General features: G+C 39.6%; 1 protein-coding gene across 1 annotated transcript in view; it reads right to left on the bottom strand.

Moving 5' to 3' along the window:
- Positions 1-16,221: 16,221 nt before the first annotated feature.
- Positions 16,222-19,379, bottom strand: part of CCDC6 (coiled-coil domain containing 6) — a 51,134-nt gene continuing 47,976 nt past the window's right edge. The window contains exon 9 of the mRNA XM_065670852.1: positions 16,222-18,873. Within this exon, the coding sequence (XP_065526924.1) occupies positions 18,682-18,873 (192 nt within the window). The 3' untranslated portion in view covers positions 16,222-18,681. The remainder of the gene's footprint in view (positions 18,874-19,379) is intronic.

Consider the following 19,379-nt stretch of genomic DNA (forward strand, 5'->3'; position numbering starts at 1 on the left):
AAACCTCGCTGCCAGCATCACAACTATGCTGACAGGCAACTGAACCAACATTGTTTGGGGAGATGCAGATCTAGCAGCAGAACTGCCTCCCACAACCCATTCTGTCTGTCACCGCTAACAATGCGGTGCGCCCACACCACCGTCTTTGGAAGAGGTCCCATAACATGGGCAAGGCCTGAAGCAGGTGTGCAGATGAACTCTACCACCAGTCTAACTTCTGTCTGACAAACTGTTTAGCTGCTTACCTCCAAATGCTGGCTTGTAAATCAGTTTTCTTTTAGTATTCAAATCTATATATACACGCTAAATAAATGTCACATGCAAACCTTCTGCAAAACCTGGGAAAAAAAGACATGTGGCAGTCACTTAGGTTGAAAAATTATAACCTATAGCCTCCTTTTTTACTTTTACATGATTGAAAGGTGTTGTTTTGTTTTTATTCTTAGACTACCCATATAGGTCATGACGATATAAAAAGATTGCAGGAAAAAGTTATCTAAGAAAAGTAATTTTAGCTACTAATGTAGTTGCAGGGAATGCTCTGGATTTGGTTTGTTCTGGGTTTGGTTTTTTCCAAGATTTCAGGATTAAACTTGCCTAGTACAAGTTTGTTGTAACAAACTAGGGACTATGACAATTTTTACGTAATGTGATCTTCTGAATCTGCCATATATATTTGCATTCTCTAAACTGATAAAGGAACCGTTTGGGTTTAATAATGATGGTTTATGTACCAAAGCTTTAAGAAAAAAAAAATCACATTAATTTAAAGCTGTTTTTAAAATCACATGTACTTCAACTAACATACAATAGTGTACATGAAATGACAAGTAAGTGCTGGCAGCATGAACTGCATCAGCTAAGAGTGTGAATTGCAAACAAAATTAGTCTTGCGTGTCTAAGCAAAGCAATTTATCAGTTCCATTTTTCTACAGCATCCACTTTCAGGGAATATAAAGCAGTACATTTTTGTTACAGCTCAGGTCTCTCATGACCTCTAGGTTTGCCATAAACTCACCAAGATCAGTGCCAGTACAGACCACAAGTGCTGTTTCTACTGAGATGATACAAATTTTGTGCTGTTCAACCCCATCTTCCCATGCAGCATTGATCTTGTTAAGTGTTCCTCACAGTAAAGCTAAAACCCAGTTAAGATGGTGCGTGTCATACTAGGACAGCTCAAAATGCACTCATTATTTTAGGGAAAAGATTCAAGTCTCTTTACAGATAGAAAGAAGGCTGCTTACAGAAGGCAGGCAAGGGTCAGAGCCATGTTATATAGGAGTGAATCTTGCATGTACAAGTAGGTATGTTTACATTAGAGAACCAGATTCCAGTGAAAATACCAGCATATTAAAAAACTCACAATACATACGGAAAACTCACAATTACTTTGCAGAAAATAACTTAATAAAATATCTTTCCCCTTTCACATCTCTTCCTGAGCTACTGTATATAGAGCACATAAAGTGATTGCTCAATTAGAGGGAGGAAGACTGGTTTATGCAACCTCTGCTTTATTCTTAATCGGGAATATCAGATCTCTACGTTTTATTTTCTATTAATTATCTTCATGCCTTAAGAGGCTAGCATAACAATCTTTGTTAAAGAATATGTAAATTGGTTAAACATAGTTTTACTATCAGCAATGGAAGGACAGAAGATAGAGAAGAAATGGACCCTTAGTATTGCTGAAAAGCAGCATGAACTTGAACAAAGCAAGGACCAGAATGTCTCCTCTGGTCCCAGTTTACAAACTTCTGAGTGAAGGCTGCCCTAATCACAGCTGTGGCAGAGGGCATGATGAGGTGGCAAAAATGCATTAAAGAATGTTCTTTAAGAACATAATGAATCATTTGTTACACAGAACTATCTCCAGCTTCTGCCTGTTGAGCACATGACATGGAGACGGCTGTTAGCAACCACATCACACGCCTGCTAATTTCCCAGTGGGATTTAGATCGTACAATACTGTGTCAGTAGTACGCTCTAGAAATCCTCAGTTCCCCTCCAGTGGATAGTTTTTAGTCTTTGTAAAGACTGGGTAAAATAAGCTTTGCAAACACAGGACAAAGTAGATGACTTCATCTCAGAAAAAAAACTATTACAATCTCAGCATATCAAAGGCAAGTATTTCTGCTGAGGTAGTCAGCAGGTAAAGCATGAACACTGGCGATGGCTCCTCAGAAATATTGTTTGCCTATTCCCCGCTGACAATTCAGCTATTTGCCAGTAGAGAATACTGAATTCTAGTGGCACATATTTATCAGGGCAGGAAGTAGCATAATGCATTCTTGTGAGACTCTGCAGAGTACAGGCATACGCTTTCCATCTTGCTTGAGTAGTAAGTTCATTTAATAGAGTCGAGTTAGCTTTCCCCTCCCTTACTTAACTACACTAAAATACTGAGGAAGGTATTTTTGTGTCAATGGAGAGGCTAATAGTAGCAGTATGAAACAGCCAGTGACCTAAATTCATCTCAGTGCAATCCCATTTCAATGCAAATGTTGTCATTTTCTTCCTGTATAATGCAGTTCTGTCAGTTAAGATGTAGCCTTATTTCCAGCACTGCCCCTGGCCTAGTCTGGGGTCTTCACGGGCAGAGACTGGGATTCCAAATTACACTGCGTTTTTGCAGGTGTGCTTATGCACCGATCTGTTGGCAATAGAGCACATGCTAAAGCAGTTCACAATTTGTCCCCAGATGTCTGTAAGGTGTCCCAAAAAGCCTACATATATTAGTTTTGTACAGCCAAGACAAACTCAGTGAGTGAAGGGACAAAAGGGAAAGGAAGATTCCACAATGGAAGAGGTATATTTTAAGCGTACATTAAGCTGCCACCAAGGCTTGTCTAAATATAGATTTGTCCACAGTAAACACCCTTAGTCTGCATTTAGTGCAGACACACGCAGAGTTACTCAGCAATGGCAAACAGGCTTTACACTCACACCCAGGCCCACAATAATTCTCAATCATAATCAATTCCTGAAGAAATAGTTTGTAAGAGGGTTTTTTCATCCAAAGGGGAACATTAACCAAGAAAGGCTTACCTCCTCCTGTTGGCACCATGCCTTTGTCATCTAAGCTTTCAAGGTGAGAAGCAAGCTCACCAAGGGGCTGTAGCTTTCAGGCCCAGCTCCTCAACTCACCATAGTTTGCAAAGCAGAGGCAGTGCAGACACATTTCTTGAGCTTCTGCAGCGGCTCACGCACGACAAGGCAGGAAACAGCCTGTGCTGGCCAGGTGTGGGTCATTGTTCTGCCACTCAGAAATCCTGGCATCCGTACCTTGGTTTCCTGCTAACTCCCGTCCTCCACTTGTTAATGCTTGCTCTGCCTCCAAAACATCAATCCTTGTATTCTGCAGCATGAATACTGTGCTATACTGAAAGCATGTATCTGAAGTACTGGTAATCTCGCCACATCGGCAAAGAGCTTGGACAATTTACCACCCACAAATTAGTTTAAAATGTACTTGCTCTGACAGCTACAATGTAAACATACCTGATGTGTTCCACCGCTGCGCTGCCATACTCTCTCCAAGCTCATGTGAATCATTCCCCCAATGACTGTGAAGAGAACTGGAACCCACTGTTTGTTTACTGATTATTTCAGCTTGTTTACCAGAAAGGTACAAATACAAAACGTTATGCCTTCACTGGAACTCCTCCATAACTTCCCTGTAAACCAGACATAAATGTATAACTGTACCTGTGCTAAAACTTCATTGGGATTTTGGGCTTTGCTGCTTACAGAGTATATATATGGCAAAGCCTGTCAGATGAAAGGATCAACATGCTGTATTTCAGTAGGCTAGCAGCCCAAGACCTGCCACAGTGCTGTGTTCTTGTGCTGACCCAGAGTCAGAGTTGTGCAGCATCAGCATTTGGGATAATTCCAGACTTAGTGTAGCAGCTGAACCTAAAGGGGCTTTCATCTCTGACATACATCATCTACCGACTAACTTATGCAATAAGATCTATCTTCGAAACCTTTGCAATCTCCTTCGAAGCAGAATGTTCCAACTTGTCCAATAATCACTACAGCAAATAGTGAAACAACTAGGAAAATCAGAAAACCAAATGGCCAGTAGAATATAAGCATGCCACATTCTCATCCCTCTCCTAGAAACAGGCTGAGGAAGGTTTCTTCTTCTCAGCACTGCAAATGGCACTTCCAATGCAACATATCTACATAGCAACTCCTGTCCAAAGCCTACTCTATAATTTTATGAGCATCAGGATTTTGTTTACTCTCCATTGCCATTGTCTGTAGCTTTTTCCCACTTGAGAAAGACTCCAGACACATAAGGGATGCTTGTAAAACTTACAACAGGTACAACAGGCCAAAAAGATGCATACGAATGAGGCACAAGGGAACACCCCCCTGCACGGATATAAAGCATAGAGTAAGCACATCTATCGTGTGTCAGTTTCGTTTACCCTACACAATTTTTGGACTCAGAAACTGTGGATGAAACAGTTATGTATGTGAGCAAGGCATCAAACAGCAAACTGTCTACCAGTTTGTTTCAGACTAGGCAATTTCACCGTGACAGCGAGATCAGGAGAAAGGCTAAACCACCTGCTCACTGACCTCAATCTTAGAAAACCCAGTGCTATGACATACATAAATAGAAGTCCAAGAGATTGATTTAGGTGACATTCAGAAATGTCACTGGAGAACACTGAAGTACTCTCTAGTAGGCATAAACATGTCTACCTTGGAAATCCTCTAGCATGTTCACATCCAATCTAAATTAATTTGGAGAGTTCCTGGCTAGAGGTTGCTTTGCTCCTCTTTCCCCTTACAATAGCTAATAAAACCTGAGAAGCTTTTGCCTGATAACTTATAAATAAAATCACACTTTACATCTAAAATGCAGAATGAAGCCTCTACCTCGAATTCAAGAGGCTTGGAGATTTTTTTGCTCCAAAAAAACCCTCATGAATTAAAGACAAAAAATGACTACTTTCAGCATAAATCTAGAATGCTTCCTGAAAGGAGGCAATCCTGCCTGGAACTGTGGGATTGCACCAGTCAGACCCATGAGTGTGACATGAGACTGAGGGCCAAGACAAGATTCTGCAGTGAGGTACAATTCAAGTAGGTGAAGGCTGGGCTTGGAGTCAGCGCTTCAGGATCTTTTCTATGGTTAAGGATGAGTCTTGGCTGAGAGAAAGGCTCTTTCTCCATATATTCATGAGGCTTACTTTTCGGTAATGAGAAAACCCTCAGAAGAGGCATAATATCTGCAAGGATATTAAAAGGATTCGAGAGGCAAATTAAAAAGCTTTCATTTGACAAAAAGCCCAATGAACCTAAATGCCCAAACCCTAGCCTTATTTGGCTATACTTACTTTTGTATTTTGGAAATAGTTGAGACATTGGAAAAAGTTTGTTTGAAATACCTCTACTCAGGCTTGGAGTTGATCACATAAAGCATTCCTATACAGTTAATAGGTGTGCAAACTGAAACATGAGTTTCTCTTCTTATTTTCCTCCTAAATAAGTGTTCTCTCCCCACCCCACATGTTGTCATTAAAAGAAGCCTCTACAATTTGCCTAAGAAACCAAATGGCACAGACTTCATATGCGACTAGACAGCATCCCAAATACAGGCCCAGGGTCTTTGCAGAAAATGCCACTCCTTTAAGTTGCAGAAATATATATATATATTTATTTTAAGTACTATTTCACATATCTGCCACAAAGGAGAATAACCTTAAAGCATAACCTTAGAATAACCGAGTTGAGAGCTGAGGTAAAACAGGTAGAGATTCATTTTAAATTTGAATATGTCGACAGTGAATGAAAGCTGCATTTGCAGTAAATAAGTATTTCCCTTAACGTTAGGGTAGGCTGACAAACCACCTTAAGTTTCTCCAGTTCAGAGATGGAAAACATCCTTAATGGCTTCCGTTAACCTACCTTTGAAGTCCTGCGGTAATTATGTAACTGCTCTGGAAACAGAAGAGGCACAGCCAGGAACCCTGCCTCTGAGCAGAGCACTTGGGAGGGGAAAACAAACACAAAAGTCTTTGCTGTGAATCCTTGCTCTTTACCTAGACTTCCCCCACCTCAGCCTTAGGCCAACTTGGACGGGAAAGCTGCAGCAAGTGTCAGGCTTTTACTGTCAGCTCTATTTTTGGGGATTTGTTGTAGAGGAACAAAGCGAAGCCTGAGCATCTTGTTCACAACTTTAACATCAGGGCATAAACGCAGCGAGAGCAGTGCCCGGACTCCTTTTGCTCCTGTGGGAGTTATGCTGCTGTGTCTTTCACTGAACTCACACCTGAGGCTTGGAGGAAGTGTTTGGTTCACAAACTACTGCAAAATGTTCTGGAAGGTGCAGAGGACGTCAAAGCTAATTTTGAAGCCCACTCATCCAGTTGGAATTTGCAACCAAACTCACTTCTCATTTCTGCTTGTCTAAGTCCAAAATAACCTCTCTTTATTTATTTCATCAGTGTAAACAGGAACAACAGCTCACCCCAATATCTAGGTAAGTGTCAATTAAAGCCCTTAAAAACCCAAGTATTTTGGGCAACTGAGCAAAGATTCATTGGTGTTTGCCAAATTAGATCTTACAAGATTCCCTGCATTAATAGATTTTAAATGGGAGGACAATTCTTAAACGTGACACTGCCTTAAGAATACACAGATCATTATGAACTGCTCTTTCCAGAACAGTTTTTAAAACATAATGGGAAAGACAGGAAATAACTGAAAAGCATGTCAGAATACGGGATTTGTACTGTCAGCAGCAGACAAGACTACAACAGCGTAACAGCTAAGCTTGGTAAGATCACTATCATCTGTAAATTACAGGGCATTAGTATCATTAAAGAAAAAAACCTCTAAAATAAAGTTCTGCAGTGGTAAAGGAAAGCTGCCACAGCGATTATAGGAGACTTATAAAATGCAGCACAGACCAAACAGCAAGATTTGCAAGAGAAGCAAGCAGCAGGCAAATAAATGCAGCAGCATGTTAACCAAACCAAAACCACTCAAACCAAACAACGAAGGCAAGAGATTTAAATGTATTTTCATTACACCACGCACATGCACACAAAAAAAAGCAGGCTACAATTTTGGCTGCTTGTGCCAGTACAAACTATTCAAGATGTGAATTTTGTAACCTGAAAGACTGCCTCAGTCACAATCGGTGCTAACAGTGTATCGTTTATTCAACATTTAATGGCTTGACCTAGTAAATCTAGTAAATTTGATTGCTATCATGAGACATCCTGACTCTGATCAATTAAACATTAGCACTCTTTGGGACAGAATCTAGATTATTCTTAGTTTCCTTCAAAGAGGTAACCCAGGAAAATGGAGACACCTCCTTATATTCAACAGAAACCTGAAATGGAGAAAACGTTGCAGAGTATTTAAAATATTTCAAAAGAACAGAGTTCCGTAAAGACTGAGTAAAACAAAAATAATTGGGACACGCAGGTTATTTAACTCTAGCAAAACTACCAAATCTGGTCAGTTTCCTATTAGAAAACCAGCTGGATTTCCCCCTCACTCAGATATTAGGCAATGCAAAGCCAAGTATTCTGTTCACATTGTGCCCTCTTCGCCCTTGTTATTCCCCTGGAACATCCAAATGTTTTTTCATGTACTGCACATAATGATTTGTTTCATTATTCAGATCAACAGTCTGTAAAATGGAGGGTGGTTAAGTTAAACTGTTGAACACCAGGACAGAAACAAAGTCTTTCTTTCCTTGCCTGACAGTCCTGCCCTGGAAACAGTAGTCCATGTTGGATTTTAGAAGTTCAAAGTGTAAAAACCCTCCAGGGGGTTTTGCTCTTGGTAGACATGGGAAATGGTGTGCACAGAAGCCAATTGTTTCCTTCATGTTTTTCTTTCCATTTTCCTTCTGAACAACTCCCCCCTCAGACCACTTGCACACAAAGATAGGAACAAGCCTGAATCAGTTTAACTCTGAAACGAGAGCCTATCACAAGCAGTCTCCATGCTGGTCTCCTGCTTGCATGCTGGCAATGCTAAAAATGTGCTATAGTATTCAATCCAAAATGGGTTTGATTCAGTCAGATGAGTAAAGTTAAGACAGGTGGTAAAACTGGCAGGACATTAATGATACTTCTAACCACATTTGTACATACATGCGTATTTCCCCTGTAACATCTCTCTCTAGACAAAAAATACAATCATTATGTTCAAAACAAGCTTAGAAGGGTTATTGCTGCCAAGAGACCATGTTTTCCCAACAATCTAGGTAAGATTTGGGCTGAAATTACAGTTAACATGGATTTTAGAGCAAAGGGCCGTAATTTCAATTAAGTAGATTCCTAAAACACATCATAAACCAGAAGTTTCAGTTTTATCATGCAATTTTGGCTCACACAAATTGTTCTTGCCATACATCATCCCTTAAATCATGGAGTCCGCTGGAACACAGGCACAGCATTGCCAGAGCATCTCTGGGAAGCTCTTGGGTGTTCCAGCTAAAAAGACAGTTTCCCCTCTTAATTCAGATATTCATTTCAGCTACACAGAATCCATATAGATACACTCAAAAGGAGAAGATGATTTAGTCTATACAGAACATTTTTAAAGAAACTTAATGATATTTCACAATATGAAACAGTTAACTTGAAACTCCTTAGTTACCTTCAGGAACTAACAGCATTAAAAGCGTCCTTAATTAAACATTCAAGACAACAGCCAGACTAATCCTGGAGTTTCTTAATAGTGTGAGGAATGCAGAAAGTTTTAACAGGTTTAATTCCTTGGTATGCTGTCATAGCTAACACTTGTTCTGGAAAGAACACCCAGGAAAATGAATTCAAATCAAACTCATGCCAGTTACAGTTCACTCAGTTTGCTGCATGGATCTCTGCACAGGAAAAGTGAATAGCTGATTTTAGAACTATACAGAAATATGTCCTGACAAGCAAAAGCAACACGAGAGTAGATTGAGTTTAAAAGCTTTAATCATTTTAATCAGCCATCCACAGAAACTCATTTCTAGCTACTGTTTCTGTGAAAATTAAGATTCTGCCGATACGTAATGCTGCAGCTAAGGATTTGATCATATTTAGGAATTTCAATTTCTCTCCTGCCAAGGCTATGCTATATTTTTTTATTTACATTGGAGCCGAGATAATTGATAGATTAGTTCAAGAGGTATGACAGGTACAAGACATGTAACAGCAAGAGAGATGCTGGTCCCCAAACTCACTGTCAGTCTTTTCTTCCCCCTTTTGCTAAAATATACACTGATATATACACTATGACTTATTTCAGCTGAAGATGCTTCATTGCCAAGGGTCATACGCAGCCTTTGACACATCAGAAATTACATCCTGTGTTCTCACTTCCAGCAGTGGGGGAGGGGGAGGCCTCCAACACTTAAAGGGTACCCAAAACCCGGTGTGCTAACAGCATGCTTGCTTACAAACCCAAGAGCTGCAAACTAACCTCAGCCTGTGCTGCATGGGAAGACTCCAATGGCCTCCGCATCTTTGGATCCACCCCACTATGCGGCATGAGACACCTGAAGGCTCAGAAGGTCCCGAGGACATCAGTCTCCCTTGGGGTAATTAAGCATAATGCAACTGTCCCAGTGCAGTCAGGTATACAGAAAGGGAGTAACAACACCTAAGGGCAGTTATTAAGAAAGTAACCATCCAACCCTTTTCATACCACAACAACTGCAAAAATTCACATACAAGTGATCCAAACCAATTTGCATTATTCGGTGCTGCAGATTAGCAAATCTGCATATTGTAAAGAAAGTCAGGTACCAATCTCAGATGAACTGCAAAAGTACTTCATATTAGTAACCTTTCTTTGTTCCCTCACTAGGAAATAAGCAAAAGTAAATAGCATGTGCTGTAGACACACACACAAAAAAAAAAAAAAAAAAAAAAGGAAAAATCAGGATGATCACAGCAGATAGAAAGATAAAGTACTCATCGTCGGCCTCTTCACCATTTTTGTTTGGCTGTTGACAGCCAAGACAGTGTTAAGATTCACTATGGAGTTACAACCTGCTTCATTCCGCAGTAACTGTCAAAATGCGCTCAGATCCAGAATGGCAAGAGCACAGTTTGCAACACTGTTTTTTCACACTGGATCAAAGAGGCCTTTGGTTACTGGAGAAAAGCAGAATGTAACTACACAGACTGAGGAAGAAAAGAGGCAGGAGCAGTGTACTTCTGAAGTTCAGCCCCCAAAATACATTAAAAATACAGCTGGCTACAGAGAGATGTTCTGTGAGGTTCCTGTAGTTTCTCCAACTCATCTCTAGTATAACACAAAAAAGCATCCACAGTGTAGTTTAAATCAGTCTCATTAGACATCGGTGTTTCCCTCCTTGATAGGAAGCACGGAGATGGTCACGCAACAGATACTTGATACTCTCACAGATCATTGTTCTGGTTTCACTAAATTCACGTGCCAGATTTTGTTGAAGCGTTAGAGGGAAACAATATGGGGCATACTGTACAGCACCTTCACTAATGCAAAGGATTTGAAACTGAACTTGTTCAACTCTGCAAACACAAGACGTACCTTGCATCCACTTTTTACTCTTCCTTGTAAATACTCCAACTCTTGCTCTGTACCACCCAAAGGAAAAAAAGTTGGCCAGTTCACTGGTTCACAGGAGGAGACTTTTCCCCATGGGGAAGTAAAGAAAAGCCATAAACTGATTCTCATGAAGAGCCCTGAGGTGCAAAGGCAAGGTTTCCATCTCAGTCTCCCCAATACCTGTATTTAGTGTTTCCTGCATTGTCAATACATACCTTCAGTGTCAATCTGAGAAACACAGGACTGACTTCAGATTCCTCTTGCTTTTGGGCTGAAGAATATACTGTATACCTTGAAAGGTATGATATGGCCTCAAAAGCACACGAAACTGATATCCAAGCCAGCATCTTTACGTACTGGGAAGAATTAGGCTTATTAAAATTGCTTGCTTTGCAACGCATCATTCTTTTTCCTGCTCAGCAGTTTACCAGAATTTCTAATTTAAGTCCTGCAATGCTGAGAACTTGCTTTCCCAGCACCAGAAGAAATACAAAGGAACCATCTAAAGGGGAAATCCTGGGCAGTACAACCTGAAATGAAACCAACCACATGCATGATTTTTCCCTTGTCATCCGGTCTTATGAAAGCATTAAGCAACAAACTTCTGTTCAAATGACAGAAAGAAAACACATGACATGCATGAAGACAGACAGCATCAACAGAGCTTATTAATCCAGTTCACAGACCCACTGGCTATGTCATCCAGAGACAGGAAGAACTACTGATTGCTCAGCATTTGCAGCAGTGGAAAGAGGAGACTCATAGAATGGAAGGGACCTTAAAGATCATCTAGTTTCAACCCCCTGCCACGGGCAGGGACACCTTCCACTAGACCAGGTTGCTCAAAGCCCTGTCCTACCTGGCCTTGAACACTGCTAGGGCTGGGGCAGCCACAGCTTCTCTGTGCTGTGAGGGCAACCTGATCCAGCATCTCACCACCCTCTTAGTGAGGAACTTCTACCTAGTTTGTAATCTAAATCAACCCTCTTTCAGTTTAAAGCCATCTGCAATGCAGGCTTTGAAGACAGAATAAAGACATTTTAAGAAACTCTGTATGTGCTCTAGAAACACAGTAACACGGGTCAGCTATATTAGCATTCATTGAAGTACTTACATGGCCTGGTGCCCAAGAACTTGCAGTCACCATAATGCTGTGATTTTACTGGTCAAAATGGAACAGCATGCTTCACATTGCATGCAGAGGTTTGTGCTGACTATAGCAGGGCATGCAGTGACACAGATATGCCTGAGCAGCAGCTAACAACAAGACAAAGACAAGTGGATTCAACCAATGAGTTTAGCAAGACTCAAACGCTGAATACAGGAGAAGCACAAATAAGTGCTACTGAGACTTTAAGATCTAACTCCAGAAACTTGGTAATACAGCCAGATACAGCAAGTAATACTTAAAAAAAAAACCCTACTGAGTATGTCACACAGGTGAGCTCTGTGCTAAGTTGACAAATGAACGCATACAATAACAAGGTGACAAAATGAGAGATTTCACAAGGGATAACATAACATATTGCACAGGATTTTCACAAATGCATACCATCACCTCTAGGCATCTAAAGAGCACAATTCAATTGTCAATATAAAGTTTACAATTCAACTATAACACTGTAGTTATAGTACACTATGCCTCCTTTTCTCCTTTCTGTCCAAAGACAGTTAATATGATATCCCACTATCAAGAAAGCACTTACTGCAATTAACAGAAACATCCACAAATTTACATTGGTTAAGGGTTTAATATTGACTATTAAATGCAACAGTTGATTAATGTTTAAATAAGAAAATATTGCAAAAAAAGTAGGTATCAAGGTCCATTCTCAAGACAAACCTTCATTAGAAAATGATGGAATCCACCAAAGGTAGAAACTACTTCACTGTAATTAGGTCTGATTACAGGAAAAGCTGAAGTAGACCATCAGATACTATAACCTTTACTACTAAAAAGAAATAGCAAAAGCACTCTTTTCTGAACTATAAAAAAACCAGCATGCACAGGCAAGAAAGTGTTTTTTCCCTTCTCTTCATTGCCTACTTAACATCAGATCAGAAAAGCAGCTGTACTGCTGCATACTGCTTTTGACTCAAACACATAGGTTTTCCTGTAACTTTGCACAAATACATCTCTCTGTTCCTGTGAGCTTAGAAAAACTGGGAAAAAAAAAAAAAAAGAAAAAAAAAAAGAAGAAATTGTTCATCTTCTACTCCCCAGTCATCAGAAAGTAGCCTCAAGGTAAGCAGGCATACTAAGACCAAAAGATACTGCAGTTCTTGCTGTAGGCCTAACTCCCCCTGGAAGGCAGCTGTAGAAGGTTAAACATACATGTTTCATTCAGGGGGAGAAAGATACTCTGGAATTTTCCCACAATAACAGCTCAAGAAATGTAGCTACATTCTTCCAAGACAGAAGCAAAACTGATAGAGTCAAGCATGCATGATTATACTCCGAACAGTCACCTAATCTGAAGCGAGGAGCACCTCTTATACAAACCCTATTATGCAACTACTACAATCCCCAAGTTCCCACTCAGCCATTTAAGTGAAAATACAATAGCCCAACTAGAATTAAAGACAGCAAAAATAAAGAAAAGCACACATCTTTCTCTGATTCCTAGACCTTATCTTCCACCTTTTCTTCCCAGTGATGGCAGACTGACAGATAGGAAATATACATCCACCCCATAGTCTTTCATACAAGTAAATACAAAAAAAATCAAGGTTTATTGGAAATCTGCGTGAAGGCACAGATGAGCTTGATTACAGACACATTGTAACAATTACAAATATATGTAAACACCTTCAGATATACAACAAAGCAGTAAAACAGCTAATACAGGAATAAAATGTAACCTGCTTAAAAAAACATAACAAAATAAAACCCAACTTCTTTGTATCTGAGGTTCTTTCAATGGTAAGCTCCGATTCACACCAACAGTGTAATGCTTCTGAAGTCACCACTTGGATTTATGCTCAACAAATCTGCATGTTGACCACTGTTGTTAACCAGTGGATTTAAGCATTTGATCCGAATTTGATCAGGCTTCCTCCATTAGGATAAAGAAAACATATGAATAACCAGCTAGACACTCAACCAACCTGTAACAAGGCTTTGTAGATTTTCTAAAAACACAGAAGCAATCACCAAGGTACTGAAATTAAATATAAGCTTCAGAAAAGCTCAAGGATGCTTGTTCCGTTTTTACTTGCATTTGAGGAAATTGCTGTATTTCTGCAGGAAAGGAACAGCCTACATCTGTCAGGTTATTTTTTTTTTCTTCCTCCACAGGAGGCTTAGATTTCATCTGAAACACCTGCCAAAACAAAAGTCAGCAATCACAAACTAAAGTGCCTTGGACAGCTTAGGTTTTACCACTAGAATAAGATACGCTCGTTCATAGATACAGCATTAATTTATATCATGAGAAAACCTGCCTTTGCACATAGAAGACTACTTCCAATATTCCTGTGGGAAAGGGAATTGTTTTTTGGGAGGTTTTTTTTTTCTCTTTTCTCCAATGCCAGGAACTTAAAGAACTGCCCCACAGCTCTTTTTGAAAGGAAAACACACAGAAAAACAATTGTAGTTTTAGTGGAGGCAATCCTCAGGCCAAGCCAAAGAGTACTTTGAGAAGCAATTTAATACAGGGACATACAGTTTTCTCCAACTCAACCTTCAGCCATCTGTCCTAATTCCCCGGTCCTCCTCTACAAAAGCTTTATAACCTCTGGAGCCCTGTTCCAGTGTGGAAAGACTCCTATCCAGGTAATAAATGCAGAACAAAACCTAGAACAGCTACAACATTTCTGCTGATGCTGTGGCCACACCATCCCAACCTATGTATGAGGTAGTACTTTTCTTTGGAGCCTAACCAGTCAAATAGGAAGAATCTCTATTTTCCCTAATGTAGCAGCTGTCAACGCAGTGCTAAGCTCCATAGTTTTCTTTCTTCTTCAGAGCACACTACTAGTGTAAAAACAGCAACAGCTGCTTAAGAAAAACTATATAAGCACACTTGTATTACAACTGCATCGTAAAGGCCACAGTCTGGTATATTCAGTGACTTCCTCCAGTCCACAAAGTGGAAATGACTCTTAGCTTCTATTTGTACTGGGACTAGTGGTTATTACTCAAAAGGAACATGAACGGTATCCTGAGTACTTCTAACAGTGAGAGGTGGAATTAAAAAAAAAAAAAAAAAAAATAAACCAACCAACCAAAAAACCCAACCAAAAATACAAACAAACAAAAAAAGCCCCCACCAAAACCAAACGCAAAACCCCAACCAACCCATTAAGAACTCTAGTCCAAATCCAAAAAGGGCTGGGAGAGGAATTCAGCTCCCTCAGGGAACTGAGGAAACCAGATTGTCTCTATGCATACAGGCCATTTGGTAATTAGGGGCTCTGCTTTCTCTCTTCAAGGGGACAGATCTTCCCCTTCAAGGGGGTTGTTGTAACATATGCATGTATTATAATTTTACAGCTTACACTCATAAACCTTCTGGTTTCTTATGAGATAGCTTGAAATAGAGAAACATGCTCTGCATAGTCCATGCCCTGTAGACTCCCAACGATCAAAAAGAAACAGATTGCCACGAGTGAAACAAAAAGGAAACATCAAAAAGAATTGAGCAGTATCAGAACTCATGCTGCTTGTAAAATGAAGCATTAGGATTAGAAAAAGCACTACAAGACTTAAACAAGGCCCCTGGATGCATCCTCTTAGTAAGCAATAATCAATGCTGAGGATGAATGAATGCACTTTTTTGACTGACAAAGTATTTGAGGCTCTTTTATTTGTCTCCATGATCAGTTTCTATTTATTAACAAAATATAGAGTCTATATTGTCTCCTGTCAGCAGTGCAACTTGCACAGATCACAGGACGCTTTCTCACTGCTCCCAAGACTGCACTTTTCATCCAGCTGAAGTGTACACGAATTCTACTCAGGCAGGTGGATTCCTGAATGTGAACATTTTAACAGGAAAGGGATCCTACTCTGTTCAGCTCCGGAACAGTGACTGGCAATAGAAAAGCACTGACACTTTCTTGAATAAACTCTGATAGCCCTTTCTGCCCTTGGGAATATGCTCTCAGAGGAGTACACGTAATTAAAACAATCTTCTCTGGCTGTCAGCTGGAATACTATTTCCAAACAGTCCCACCTCTTCTTCCAAAGATCTTCTCTGGAACAAACCATGGATAAAACACTCTTAATGCTCTACAGAGTATCAGCTGCATTCCAGCTTCAGAGCTGGATGCCTTGAGAAAAAAAAAGTAAACAGAAAGCTGCTTGATTGTCAGAGAGGATAGCACTGCTGGAACAGCTAGAAGATCTATATATGGGGTGTTTTTCAACCTTTAGCTGTAAAGGGGTACACTCACAAAATGCTCATCACAGCTAAATGTTCTTCTGTGGCCTTACGCAACCAGTGATGATGCAGTGTGCAACTGACAGGCATTAGTAATGAAAAAGATAACAGAAACCCACCCGGGTGCTTCTGCACTAAAGAAGCCAAGCACTTAAGCCTACATAGTAAGCTGGACCTCACTGTCAAGTGAGCTTCTCCAGTTTACAGAAGACTGGATAAAATCACAGCTGCAGAATCATAATTCATTAATATAATTCACAAAGAAAACTGAAAATCCATTTACATTTATTAGGAGATGGTTGTGCACAATGTCTCATCTTATTCAAAAAGTCTACAAATAGAGTTTAACACTTCTGATTGCAAGCAAATGTTTGTCCAATGTTCTCAGGTAAAGGCCAATTTAGTGCCTTGTTACACTTTCAAGATTTAATATACATTTGTCAGTTCTTTACTTTCCTCTGGTAACAGTCCTACTGGAGAGTTCATTAAGACACTTTATAACAGCAGCTGAACTTGAGTTACACAAATTCAGTTTTGGAATATGCTTCAAATGTGAATGAATTATTCTAGGCAATTTTCCATTTTAAGATCTTAAAACAACACTCTCAAACCTTTCCTCCCTCCCCCTGCACTTATACTACCACCACTGAATTTCCACTCTGTGGAGTATGTCCAAGAATCTTAAAGCACTTCAGAAAGGGGGGCACCATTTCAAACAGTGGTATGTTAGAGCTAGAATCCTACTTATAAAAGAATATACTTTTTTATTCATCTTATGTTTACAAAAGGACAAGCGGAAAACTAAATCAATCTTATCCTGACCTTAGTCCCACCTCTGACTACCTGTAATTTTCTCACATGTAATCCTACCACTGATTCAGGAGTTCTGTTTAATTACAATGCTCACAGCTGAATTACCTCTCTGGAAAGCTGAGCATCTGCTAGTCAATAATTTTCAGATGGAAGCACTGGTCAAATTTTAGGTAAGTAACAATCTTGAGAATCACTTGATTGGGGAGTCACTACCATAACTAATGTGATTTGATAATGCACTTGATCCCACACTGGTTTAAGAAGTGTAATAGACTTGATATGCATTTCTCTAAATCCTCTCAGAGCTGAAACTACAATAGCTACCATGAAGAAATTCTAGTTTTGCCTTAAGCGGAGCCTTTTGCAACATTAATATTTTGATTTAGAGCACTAATTTTAATAAAGATTTTCAGTTTTCAATTCTTATTGAATAGGTGAGCAGCAAACACAAAAATATATGTACAAGTGTTAGTATACCACCAGAATGCTGTACTTCCTTCTTAAAAATGTCCATAATAAAGCACTAGGCATGTCAAACAAACTTTTGTAAACAAAAGATAAATTACTCATGTTCTGCTCTGATTATAGCCACATACATATTCTCATAAAATAAACATTCTCTTGTCATTTTCCATGGCCCACATATCCATATATATATGAGGTAAACCACTTAAAATCATCAATAATGTATAAACCTCAGTACTCCACAGGAACCTCAGAAAAAATGTAACCGAGTAAGATGTCAATATCAAGAAGTGACACTTTGTTCCACTGCAAAGTGAAACCAATTTATTTGTGCTAAATGAATGGAAAGAATGTATTCAGAATACATTTCTTTTATACATTGTACCGGCTTAGGCTGCTAAAGAAGCATTAGTTAGTGCCACGTTGTGCTACTTTCTTGTACTCTGTTTCTACCAAGCAATACAACATTTTGGCTGTCACGCCAATATACTCCTATATGCTCGTATCTTATTTTCTAACAGACTTTTGAACATTTAAAATACCTGTTCAAACTTTGCTTCAGGGGAATCACAATTAATATATTTTAACAAGGAAAAAAATATCATCAGCTGTTCTCTACAATCACGTTGCCTTCTGCAGCAAAAAAATCAAAGAGCACACTTTAATCAGATATCAGTAACCTGTGGGCAGGACCACACTTACCAAAGTTAATTGTGACAGATCACACAGTATGGGCAGCTTACAGGTTAACGTAAATGTCAAGTGAAATCATCAAATCTTAAGGTCCACGAATTGTACATTCCACAGACTCCAACAAGCCAGTTCCCTCACTGTAAAATTTTCTGACTGTACCATACATTTGAGGTGCTTGTAACAGAAGTATGGATGTGTCCTGTGTGCTGAATTAAGCTTATTTACTACACAATAAAATATGTGTCTTGGGCACTGATTAGGGTGTCTGACTCACTTTTGCACTAGAAGCTGTTACAAAACGTAGTGCTGATTTTCCATAAGCTTGGTAAACACTGTAATGTTTCAGAATTTATCACAGAGCCCATCATGCCTTTAGTTTTCTGCAAATTGTCATGAAAAAATATAAAAAGGTATCCCTTTAATTTTACAAACCTAAAAGCCAGGAAAATGAAGCTTTGGAGCCAAGCAAAACGACATAATGCCGTATTACCAAACAGAGTAGCAAATGTTCCAGCCAGAGAATGGACATACATGTAGTTCAAGTAAACACTGATGGAAAACTTTGTTAAGTTAGTGTTGTAGACCCACAACACTGGCTGCATTTTATACAAACGTTTACAACACAATTAACAGTGAAGCCTATATAACCTCAGTGCAAATAAGTCAAATCCAAATATGCCAAGTAAGCCTTTGGCTTTTAGTAAACTGCTCCATGTTATGAGTCCACTTCTGACATAAAGACTGCTGAGCACATGCACTAAGGCTGAGAGGAGGGATGCACTGAATGTTGAAAAGTGGCTGACTGCGATGCTGCGGATTGGACCGTAGGTTGCACAGGTGGCGGAGGTGGTGGCGGAGGTGGCTGCACTGGGGTCTGCGTGTTTGGAGAAGGAGGAGGAGTGGGACGTTTAAATTTGTCAGGGCTGTTACTTCTTCGTGGTGAAGGCCTCTGTGGAACAAATATTGAAATTATGTTTAACACACTCCTGAACAACATTAGGTGCAAGTCCTCTAACCAATTTATTGAGCTTGGTAAAGGAAAAAACAAGACAAAACAACAGAAAACTAACAAAAATCTGAACAATTCTGTGGGAAGACTCCATTTCAAAACATTGCAAGAATCACAATACAACTGTTACATAAAATAAATGCTACTCTGAAATGGAATAGCAAAAGAAAGAGGAAGTACTTCTGACATCAAATGGAACACCCATTCCTTCCTGCCAGCTTGCAGGAAATGAACATAAGGCATATATGCCCTGAAGATACGTTTACTTATGATGACCATCAACCTAAAAAGAAATGAGAGATGAAGTAGAGACATCACCTCCCAGTTGCACTTTCCCAGACAGTAGGTGCTGATAAACCTTTTCATGCTGCTGACATATGAAGTCCAACTACGTGGTACCTGAGTGTGGGTGGAAATGTTTCGAATGCCAGGAAGCCTGTCCAGAA

The sequence above is a fragment of the Lathamus discolor genome, chromosome 3 (assembly GCF_037157495.1).
Source record: "Lathamus discolor isolate bLatDis1 chromosome 3, bLatDis1.hap1, whole genome shotgun sequence".
NCBI lineage: Eukaryota > Metazoa > Chordata > Aves > Psittaciformes > Psittacidae > Lathamus > Lathamus discolor.